The sequence below is a fragment of the Sorghum bicolor genome, chromosome 6, assembly GCF_000003195.3.
Source record: "Sorghum bicolor cultivar BTx623 chromosome 6, Sorghum_bicolor_NCBIv3, whole genome shotgun sequence".
NCBI lineage: Eukaryota > Viridiplantae > Streptophyta > Magnoliopsida > Poales > Poaceae > Sorghum > Sorghum bicolor.
In genome coordinates this window covers 32,131,078-32,142,738 of record NC_012875.2, presented here as the reverse complement: position 1 = coordinate 32,142,738, position 11,661 = coordinate 32,131,078, and the positions used below count along the sequence as shown (strand labels likewise).

At 43.6% G+C, this 11,661-nt stretch overlaps 1 protein-coding gene across 6 annotated transcripts; it reads left to right on the top strand.

Annotated features, from left to right (window-relative positions):
- On the top strand, positions 4,301-6,321 carry LOC110436173 (early nodulin-20-like). Of its 6 annotated transcripts, XM_021462532.1 has the most exons (4): positions 4,301-4,508; positions 4,608-4,650; positions 5,680-5,723; positions 6,089-6,321. In XM_021462532.1, exons 1-4 carry the CDS (start codon positions 4,325-4,327, stop codon positions 6,100-6,102), a joined length of 285 nt encoding a protein of 94 aa, XP_021318207.1. In that variant the 5' UTR covers positions 4,301-4,324; the 3' UTR covers positions 6,103-6,321. The 6 variants fall into 6 exon arrangements, 2 of the variants coding, with proteins under 2 accessions (XP_021318207.1, XP_021318206.1); XR_002453908.1 differs by lacking the exon at positions 4,608-4,650; XR_002453905.1 differs by lacking the exon at positions 4,608-4,650 and having other exon boundaries at positions 4,301-4,589.

Below are 11,661 nucleotides of genomic sequence, written 5' to 3'. Positions count from 1 at the left end.
CGCGCCGCCCCCACAAATCTTCCGCACATCTACCTCACCGCTGCCCGAGCGGATCACCCAGAAATCCGTGCTGCCGCAAGGAAGGCGGCGGCGGGTTTTACCAACCGGCTGGAACCTAATGAAAGCTCTAGCAGCGATGGCAGCGTGGCTCCTTCGGTTGCCGTTCCCAGTGCTCCGGCGAGTGGATCCGCCTCCCCCATGGCCAGACTGTGGAGAGGCCGGATCTGCTGGGCTGAAGCCCGTATTTCGGCCCGAGCAGTGGCTGCGGATGTGCTCCCTCAAAGACGACCGGGTAGTTCCATCCACTGCCGCCGCAGGGCCTTCCCCAGCGCCTTGTCGGTCCAGCCGCTGCCGGAGCTCGACGCCGGGAATCCAACAGACGACAAGGACGACGGCGACTCAGCCCTCCGTATCTCTTCCCTCCCTCTCGTGAAGCCTCTGCGGTAGTCCGACGCAGCCTCACTCAATTACGAACGTTCACCCATAACAAATTAAACGATCAAGACATACCTTATTTGAAAAAAAGATCCCACTCCTTTCTCTTTTTGGCAACCGGTTAGCAAAGTCAACCGCACATGCACAGCGCTTCTTCCGCACAGGGCCTCCGCATTTATGCGCGCTTTTTAAGGATGGCTGACGTCATAGAAAAAGAGAAATACTTATTTCAAAATACTATAACTGAACGGTGTATCTTTTTTAATTTCGTCTACGCGACAAAACGAACAAAACTAGACCCCACTTGCACATGTTTCGAAGATTTATTTTTTTCTGCTACCAATTTATTTATATTAACTTACATCATATAACTTATGCCATGAAAGTTATAAAATATAACTTATGTGAAAAACTTAAAATCTTCAGAGTTATAAAACACCTTTTATATATAAAAAGTTATTAAACACAAATGAACGGATTAACTAACTTGTGCCAAAACTACAAACACAAAAGTCATTAACAGATAAATGAATGAACCAAATTCTAGAAACACAAAATTATGAAACACAACTTATGTAAAGTTAGACATATAAGTTATATTTAAAACTTATAAGTTATACAACTTGATGAATGGCTTAGATATAAAGTTAGGTGTATAAGTTATATTCGAAACTTAAATATACAAATTAGTATCACAACATATTAGTAGAATATATGCTAAGTTATATGTTATAAGTTATAGCCTATAAATTATATATGTTATTCTATAAAATTACTAATAAAATAAATTTCTCCGAAACATATGTAAGTAGGGTCTAGTTTTGTTCGTCTCGTCGCATAGAACACAGTGATGCAGACGAAAATAAAAAAATAGATACACTATTCAGAAGTTATAATATTTTAAAATAAATATTTTGCTTTTTTTAAACTTGACATCAGCGTTGATGGCAACGCAGGGGAGGGATTTAAGCTCTATCGTTTGTTGTTGGATCGTTCGCTCGGAATGAATACGCTGAACGACCGTAGAACTGGATTTGGGAGTCCCACACCGCCATAGAGGAGTTAGCCGGCGGTACTTTTCCGGTGTGGGTGTGGGCGGATCTGACTCCCCCATGTGTGGATCTATCGTTCCCATCCGCAACCACCCTACCTCCTCCACTATCACATCATGTTCATTTCCTTCGGCTCCGGCGATGTTGGGGCGACGGCAACCTCGGGCGCTCGGCAGCCATGACGGTGTGTGGCAGCCTCTGCGCATGACGGAGGGCCTATCTGGAAACGAGATGAGTCGGCTTTCCACGATGAGGTGAGGAGCACGGCGCATGTGCTGTTGGTGCTGCATGAGCGGGTTGGGTGGGTGCGGACCTGCCGTTCTCGTGCAGCGGTGGCCCACTCTTCTACCTCGGTCACAGTCCACCGTCCCCCTTGTGGCGGTTGCCGGCATCACTACCCCTTACGTCGCGTCACCAAGAGACCTCCTAGTCAGTGTCGGTGCGTGCATCACCGAGTCCGAACATCTCCGCGACATGTGGCGGCGACCGGCTCTACCGCTTCTTCTCATGGGCCACAAGGCTCAAGCGAAAAGCCTTGCCAAGCTTTTGCTTGGCGGACGATGATTACGTTCTGACGTCATTCACGTCCCTAGGGGCATCGTCGAAGAGCGCTCGTCTCTCGCGTGTGGTAGTCTTTGCTTTTCGTCTTTGTATTTGTGGTTGTATTTGTGGTTGTGCTACTTTTCATTCTAGCTTTGGGGCTGTTCTGGTGTTTTTTAAGTTTGTTTCTAAACTTTTGTAAAATTTATATCAAGCCGTTTTGACCTACATAATATATATTCGCGTGAGGAGTAATCCCTTGATGATATTAAAAAAAAAACCGAATAGGTGTACGTAAAGCATAGTGCACGTTGGATTTATGGCGCGTAGCTAGCACACACGTCATGGACCACTGTGATAGCATAGCATCGGTGCCGATAGCAGCAGCCTCGCTCCCCAAACAAACAAACAATCAATCTACGGTTGCTTGGAGAGCATGGGAAAGGCCGGGCAGGCATCACTGTGATAGCATAGCATCGGTCACGATTGCCGAGCCGGTGGTTCTGGGATCCTTGATTGCTCGCCGCGCGGCGGGACATGCATGAGGTTCAGTCAGGGCGCCCATGCCCTGCTGAAGCTAGCTAGGACACCGGCCGGCCGCTCCGCTTTTTCCCAGCCAAAGGAAAATGAAGAAAAAGGATTAGGGGAAGGAAGAACGCAAGCCAAACCACGGAATGAGGATCGTGGATCATCGACTGCGACTCAGGCGGAGGGAGGATCTGGAAGCCAAGAGAGGTGGCCGGCCAGGAATGGCGTAACTGAAGTGACACGGACGACATCAGGTTTTTGATCACTGAAGGAAAGCATTATATTAACAACATGTTGGTAAGCTAATGAATTTGGACTGTTCACTACTTGGAAACGCGTTCTTTGTCGAGGGCCTGAGACTTTGCCGAGGGCCAAATCTCGGGCACTCGGCAAAGACATTCTTTGCTGAGGGCCGCCAGCTGAGACCCTCGGCAAAGAAAAGCCCTCGGCAAAGGCGCCCTCGGCAAAGAAACTCTTTGCCCTCGGCAATTTTGGTGCGTTCAGTAACGGCAGCCGAGCCCCGTCAGCCTTTGCCGAGGGCCAACGTCAGGCCCTTGGCAAAGGATTTTTATATTTTTTTTTACAAATTTCTTTGCCGAGGGCCATGCTTAGCCCTCGGCAAAAAATTTTTTTTTTGGATTTTTGTGTCAAATCTTTTTGTGGTGCTATAATACATTGTTTTAAACACAATTTTAAAAATTGGCACAAATTTCGCTTTTTTATATATATTTCTTGAATTAATTTGTTTCTTTGATTTTTTCTAAATATTTCAAATTTGAACTGCAGATGCATGAAATAATGCAGTGTAGTGTTTTGAAAAATGTTATTCATGGTATTTGGTGTATGTTGAGTCCCTATCTAGGAACTCACATCAAATTTCACGCATCTACTTCACGTAACATGACGAGCCACATGTCGGTAAAGTATTCTAAAATTATATAAAATCCATATGAAGTCTGAAAATCACGAAACTCGTCGAGGTGTCATTTCATCGCATGTGTAGACTATAGTAAAAAATTGAGAAGGTTTCGAGCAAGTTATAACGTCAGATGTCTAAAACCCAGACATCTCCACATGTGATTCACACACGATCACATATGGAGATGTTTGGGTTTTAGACATCGACATTGTAACTTGCTTGAAACATTCTAATTCTTTTACCACAGTCTACACATGCGATGAAATGATACCTCGACGAGTTTCATGATTTTCAGACTTCGTATGGATTTTATATAATTTTAAAACACTTTATCGACATGTGGCTCGTCATTTTACGTGAAGTAGATGCGTGAAATTTGATGAAAGTTCGTGGATAAGAAGTCAACATATACCAAATTCTATAAATAACATTTTTTGAAACACTATATTGCATTATTTCATACACCTGCAGTTCAAATTTGAAATATTCAGAAAAAATCAAAGAAACAGATTAAATTAATAAAAAATATAAAAAAGTCAAAATTGAACTAAATTTTAAATTTAGTTTCTTAAGAATGTATTATAGCACCACAAAAAAAGTTAGGTTTAAAAGACAAAAAATAAAAATAATCTTTGCCGAGGGTCCAATCTAGCTCTCGGCAAAGGGAGTCTTTGCCGAAGGCCAGATCGAGACCTCAAAGGCTATTTATATAAAAGATATTTTTAGATTCAAATACTGGATAAAAAAAAATTTGCCGAGGGCCCTCAATCTGAGCCCTCGGCAAAGGCCCAACACCTAAAATCCCTGCTCGTGGCCGGCCCAATATCCCGCCCGCGCCCCCAAGTCCCCAATGTCCCCCAAGCTGCCTCTAGCGCCGCCGCCGCCGCTCCCCAAGCTGCCCCACTGCTGGCCCGCCGTGCCGCGCCCCTCGGCCATCTCCATGTCGCCTCGCGGCCCCGCGCCGGCGGCCCTCCCCAGCGCGGCCCCCTCCCAGCGCCGCACCCACCTCCCAGCGCCGATTGCAAACCCTAGTTGTGAGTTGTCAACTCCCTTCACCACCTCTCGGACGGCGCCGCCCCCAGCCATTCCTCTCTCGGTTCCAAATCTCACGAACGGTGACTCCTCTCTCTCAGACAACATGAGCTTGCAGGGGCGAGCCCCTTCGGCGGCGTGCAGGTAGGGCGTGGCTCCTCCGGCTAGGCGTGCGGGTCAAGGCTCTGGTAGGGCGTGGACCCTCCGGCTGCAGCACGGGTCAGGGGCTCCGGCAGTGCGTGCGGCTTAGGGGCAAGCTCCTCCGGCGGCGCATGAGCATGGCGCAGCCCCTCCGGCAGTGCGTGCGGGTCAGGGGCTCCGGCAGCGCGTAGGCCTTCGAGTGGCTCAGGGACGAGCCCTTCGAGCGGCGCGTGGCAGGGTGCAGCCCCTCCGGCAGTGGTGGTGCCGGCCATTAGCTAGTTATGATTTTTTTGAAGTTTCCTGTCAGAATTTTAGCCCGTTTGCTGTACAGCCCTGAACATTTTTGTTTTTTTCGAACTTGTTAACTTCAAGTCCCATGTTTCTTGCAAAAGATAATGTCTAACTAGAGAACTAGTGTTTGACATGAAGGGTAGCCAATATAGCTGACAACTAAAAGTATTATTAGTCTGGAAATTTCTGCTCTTTGTATATGAGGTAGATAACTATATGACATTGAAATCAATAAACTCTGTAGCTTAAATGGCCAACTGTTACTGTAAATTGAATGACACCAATTAGTTTGTTTTTCACCTAATTTACCTGTGTATAGTGTAGTGAACTTTAAGTAGCTCTGCAGCTTCTGATGACAACCTGCATAGTAACATAGTTCACAATTTCTTTCATTGGTGTATATATACAGACCTAGCAATTTAAGTTAACTCTGCATCATTATCAGTATCTTACCTAGATGGTTGTAGAGGGTGATTGTTGACTGAACCAAATCCTGGGATCTACACATAAGCAGCAGTACATTTAGGTGATAGATTCCGAGTAAGAGATCAGGAAATAACATAGTAAGTGGCACTTTAGTATTCATACTCATATAGCTTACAGAACATCCGAAGTGTAATTTCTGATGATAGAAGAAGTGAGTAATCCCCAGCAAAAGGGACTTTTTTACCTTTGTTGCATATCTGGTGAATTGAATGCTGATTTGAATTACTTATGCTATCTATTGTTTGTTTCTTGTAGGTCCATGACATTGTTGCAGCTGCTTGTGTCCATCTCTATCTCAGGTAAGCAACACAACATTGGTGGCGAGTAGCAGTAGAGCCAACTCATTTTAGTTTCAGCTTTGAGTTATTTGTTAGATTCATAGGAGAAGGCCAACAGTTTTAGATTTACAGCAGAACCTGTCTTTGCATATTAACTGCTCTGTTCATTGACATAAGTTTGTGACTTGCCTACTCACATGAACCTTCGTTACATATCAACCATCATTTCATAATCATTTAATTATTACTAGCTGCTTATTTTGAACTGATGTTGCTTGTCTCAGTTTTGCATTGAATTTTTTTCTTTGTCGAGTGTGCTCTTTTTCATATGCAGTCTGTATGCACATATGAGTATTTAATTCACTGGAATTTTATAAATCTGACAGATGCTTGGATCTGAACTTTTATAAACCCCAAGATGGATTATCTGTTATAGCTACTGGAAGTAGGTGTGATATTGACCTATATGAGTTACTGTGAACTTTTGGTCAAATTTGTGAAGATGCATGTATATTGATGTTGAATTCTAGCTATGTATGTACTGAATGAACTTTCAAAGCTCAGTGTGATATTTGTAGTAATTGTTGACAAATCAATTTTCAAGCTCCATTTGTAATAATTGATGACCGATCAGTTTTTTTTAAAACCATTGGGTCTTTGCCGAGGGCCCTCACTACAGCCCTCGGCAAAGAATGAGTCTTTGCCGAGGGCCCTCACTGTAGCCCTCGGCAAAGAATGAGTCTTTGCCGAGGGCCCCCATCGTAGCTTTCGGCAAAGATTTTTGAAAAAAATTCTGCACATTTTCTTTGCCGAGGGCCATAGGTGGTGGACGCCGTCCAAAGGGAACGGTGCTGTGACTGTTGCTTTTCTTTGCCGAGGGCCCGGATGGCCTTCGGGAAAGGCTTTGCCGAGTGCCCGATAAAAAGCCCTCGGCAAAGACACTCTTTGCCGACTCAAAATTTCCAGAGCGCCTTTTGCCGAGGGCTGCCCTCGGCAAAGTCTTTGCCGAGGGTTTATGGGCCTTTGCCGAGGGCTTCAGGCCCTCGGCAAAGAGGCCGTGTCCAGTAGTGGTTGCTAATCTCACTGAAGGAAAGCATTATTAACAACATGTTGGTAAGCTAATGAATTTGGACGTTGCTAATCTGTCGATAGATAAGGAAATGAAAGCTCACTAATTAACGAGATGATGAAAGCTCTAATTAACATGTGGAAAAATGGAGAGCACCTCTCAAAGACACATGTGACCCCAAATGAGAAGAAATATATATGCACAGCTGTAATAACCAATAAACAATCTAATTAAGCACCATTTGCCGACCAACCAAATCAGGAACAAGAAGCTTTAGAATAAGCTGCTGCTAAAAATGGACGATACTGAACCTGCAGAGAACAAATGCTGCCCAACAGTGGTCTAGCTGAAGAAAACGTGAGCGGCAAGCCCTTGTGCACAGCACGGCCATGGCTGACCGTTTGCCATTTGGTCAGGGACCTTGTAGGCGCTGCATGAAGTCATCATGCAGAAACCCAGATGTGGACACTTAATTGGTACTTTGGTACGTAGAAACCCAGATGTGGATATGTACCCCATGAAGGTCGCGTGAAGATCAGCCCAGTTGCTGATGCAGCCCGTACGTGTTCAGCTATTCGAGCCACGTCTTCGCCGAGCTTGATAAGAGTAGAGGAAAGGTACTGGATCACGAAGTCGTCATATTGCCCCTTCAGCCCTCATCGCGAGCTAGTAATCTTTGAGCAAGTAGTGGTTGGGGCCAGGCCTGGCTCGGAGGTTAGAAGCGCTTGGGGTAGTGAGCCGCCCATATCCTGGACCTGAATGCCTGCAAACCGAAGCGGTAGTGGAGAGCAAGAAAGAAACACTTCTCCAAGTACGAACTGGAGGTGAGAGCTAAAGAAAAAACACCCGCTCTCCACTACTCTGACTCCGGCCACAGTCACATGCCGTTTTTATTCACAAACGCCTGCTTCAGTACGTCTTTTTAAAAGCAACAAGTGAGTTAATTTTCGAATCGCACAAATTCAACATGCATATGCTCACGCTGTAGTAAAATTAAAAAAAGTCCCTCTGTAATCTTATTGCACCTAGGACATAGCCCTCGGCCACGATAGATCATCCCACCAAGCTAGGGAGATATTTTTGGCGTGCCATACCATGTCAAATCTAGGATCGTGAATTCGTGCTCAGGTGAGGAAGAAAATGAGTGCACTTCCACATCACCGTTTTCTAAGACAACAATCAATGCCATTATTACCTTTTGATGACCACCACTGCATATATCTTATCCTTCTTTTTGTCTTATTTTATTTCCTATTACAACAGATGAGGCTGTCAATTCGACGTCAAACTTTTGCTAATACGGTCGATGCAGGAAGATGGATCGAGATTGCATATTTAGTATTAGTAGTACATGATTGATCGGTTGGCCGCCTTTTGTGGGTGCAATGCAAGGGTCCAACTAACCCCAGATCCGCGTACAACTTTTCCAACCCCCATGGGCCATATTAGCTTTGACAAAAACAGGCCATTGATAAAGCTCTAAAATACAAGGCAAAGTCTGTGTGTGTGTGCCCCCGATGCAAGCAGCAGAGCAGATTAACGCAACCATGCATTCATGATATCTCAAGTGCAGTAGCCATCTACCACAGACCAAACTCGCAATTATGTATATCTGCAAATGCAATCCACATCGGCCGTGCTTATCCGAGTATGACGCGATTACGGCCCTTGCTAATGGCAAAATTTTGATAAGTATCTCACCAACTCTTTGCCAAGAAAAGGAAAGATGTCCAAGAAGCTAAGCTGTTTGTCAAGTCAGTGCAAGGTGATGATGACAGGAGAGTAGTACACTTCATATAGCTCATGTATATATAGCTGCTTGACATCAGGTTTACCTTTGCGTGTGCAAGGTTCAGTTGATTAGTCCAGCGATTAATTAAGCAGTGTTTGTAAATTGTAAGCCTCCATCCAATTCCACCGTGATGATGAGAGCATCAAAAGATGAAGCCATGCATGCATACAGTAGTTCAGTTGTCAACGAATCCACTTGCAACTAGTCGATGATGACCAATCGTCTTGCTGGCAACTTCGTTCGGATGAGTTTATCTGAAGAAGCTGATGATAGGACTACCAATTAACATTTCAATTCCCTGCAGTGCAGATGTTAGATGTGTGGTCTGAATCTTTCGTGCGCTGCAAACTTGGAATTTGCCGTTGGCTCTCCTGTCGTCCAGCTGGACGTGGGCCATGCAAGGCCAGGGAGGAGGGTGCGTGCACGTGGGCCCCCGTCTGTCTGCTCTCCTTATCTGGGCCCAGCTTGGTGCCTGCAGTGGCGTGTTGGGATGTTGGGCCTTTATCACACAGCTACTCTTTTCTTTTGCTCTAAGATCATGTCGGCTCACCTGATGATGCTTCGCTGCTGCTCCGATATCGGCTGCTTCTTTGGTGGTGACTTGATGAAAGCAAAACAGCAAGGAAAGGGGCCGGCGGCAGGAGAGAAGTGAGAATACTGCCCCGGTTCAGACCTTGTTTACTTCAAAAAAGTTTTCAGATTTGACTACTGTAATATTTTTATTTTATTTGTTAATTAGTGTCTAATTAGAAACTAACTAGATTTAAAAGATTCGTCTCACGATTTATAAGCAAACTGTGCAATTAGTTTCTTGTTTATGTCTATATTTAATGCTTCATACGTATATCCAAAGATTCGATGTGATGAAGTTATTAGGTGGGGAACTAAAACAATGCCTCAATCGACCAAGCTACCAATACAAAACTATGTTTCTTCACAAACTGTTGTGTACAGATCCTCTTAGAGCAGCTCCAGTGTATGAAAAAGTCAAACCGTGACGTAGCAAAATGGAACAGAGAACATTGTGGCTATCGAATAACCATACGTGTTAGAGTGAAAAGCAGATGTTGCAGATGTGCCAAACCGTGAAATTAGTCGCTGAATAAAATAAGTTGGTCATACGAAGTGTGGAGCCGAGAGAGCAAACGTGCTTTGTAGACAGAGATACATTATTTTATTTGTTTACATGGTGATTGGCGGGTCCCAACAGTCGATGCTCACACTACACACACCGAACCATCTGATACAACACAGAGTTTGCATGCTCGGTTAGTTGTGCACACTAGAACTGCCCTTAGTTCTAGATATAAGGTTATAGGTCTAGTTTACGCACTAGGGGTGTGAGAGGTTATGTGTGTGATGTAAGTTGGTGTGTGAGTTTCGGTACTACACCTTGTAATTGAAGGTTGAGGAATAAAAACATGTTCTATGCAGAGTAAAGGCGGTTGTAGTATGTTTGGATGAAAAGCTCTAATATAGTGGACTCCGTCCAAATCATACGGAGAAAAAAAGGACAACATTACCATTTTTGAATATTTTTTGGCAATTTGTGGCCTTTTGTGTTGATCACACCCTGATGGGAGGGGAGATAAGAAAGGCTATTTTGTTAGTGCGAGCTTCCTACTAACCTTGTGTCAATCCACTACCAATCGTTGGAGTTCCTTGAGATCCTTTAGAACGGTCTCAATGGAGTTTCATGAGAGTTTCAAGCACATTAACTATACTGATGTGGCGCTGTAGCAGGCCCGTATTTGGCCCAGTGCAAGTGGGGCGATGGAACTAGGCCTCCAAATTTTAGGGCCCCCTCCGATTGGGCTTCAAGAGGATAATATGTCTCTATGGGCTTTTTGTTTTTGTTTTTTCATGTTGTAGCCTGGCGGCCTAATAGTTTTATGTGATTTCCTGCATCGCATTTTGACTAGGAGTACATGTTGAAGCATGGAGAGCCGAACCGACACTGCCGCCGCTACCCGTTCTTCTGGAAGACTGCACAAGCAGCAACTTGGCGATCCCTGATCCCAAGCACATGCCCTTTACTTTCTTTGCTAATTAGTAACATTCGTCATATGTTTTTGTCGTTTTGATTTGTTTTGTTGGGTTTTTATTCACGAAACAGGGTATTCTATTTTTATCTGATGTCTTCTAGTATTAAAAAATATGATGATTTTAAAGAATACCCAGAGAACGATGATTTTATTTCAAAGAATCCCTGAAGAATGATGATTTTTACTCCAAGTTAAGAAGATAGTAATAAGGTTTAGATTCAACATTTAATATTTTAGCATCAATATGTCTGTCTGTAGTTCTTGATATTGTGAGAAAACATGGATTATATAATAAAATCAAATGCACTTTAGTTATTTGTATTGCTCTATAAGACCCCATTTGTATGATTTGCACCAAGGCCTAAAATTCTCAGGTACGGGCCTGCGCTGTAGTAATGAAAAAAGAGATGATAAGAGTTTCATGGGAGCAGAGAGAGTTTCATCCCAATGAAACTCATATACAATGTTTTCAAAATATGGATATGTTGGAAACTAGGCCATGAAACTGCCATTGAGGATGGCCTTAATACGATTGGCCAGTCTCACTAGGTCACTAATGAGCTTCATAGCGTTGTTTCCAAGATTACCATGTCAAACCAAATGAAATAAAAGTAGGGTGAAACACTCACTTTCAAAAGAGAGTTTGATTCTATGGTTTCAAAAGCATTTAACGAAACAACTCATAGAGAGTTGGTAACTATGTTAAGAGAATTTTATCCAGATGGAACTCATTTCTTCTCTCTTCTTAAATACATTGTCATATCATCAAAAATGATTATGTGATAACCTATTTAATAGAAGTAAAACTCACTTGAAACTCCCATTAAAACTAGCCTTATATATGTGTCGTCTTGTCATTTATCTTAGACATTTGAACATGTATTGTTGTATGTGGTTAAATAGTTCTACGAACATTGGTACTTTTTTCTATTAGGCCTTGTTTACTTGTAAAATATTTTGCAAAATATAAATAGTACCAATTTCGTTTGTATTTGACAAATATTGTCCAATCATAGACTAACCCTAGGCTCAAAAGATTCGTCTCGTCAATTT

What these genes read in the sequence shown, in the direction of transcription:
- LOC110436173 (XM_021462531.1), top strand. Translation starts at nt 4,325, where the DNA reads ATGTCCCCCAAGCTGCCTCTAGCGCCGCCGCCGCCGCTCCCCAAGCTG. An exon ending in GCCCCTTCGGCGGCGTGCAG is followed by an intron (nt 4,651 to 5,679) that starts GTAGGGCGTGGC and finishes TGTTTCTTGTAG; the next exon opens with GTCCATGACATTGTTGCAGC.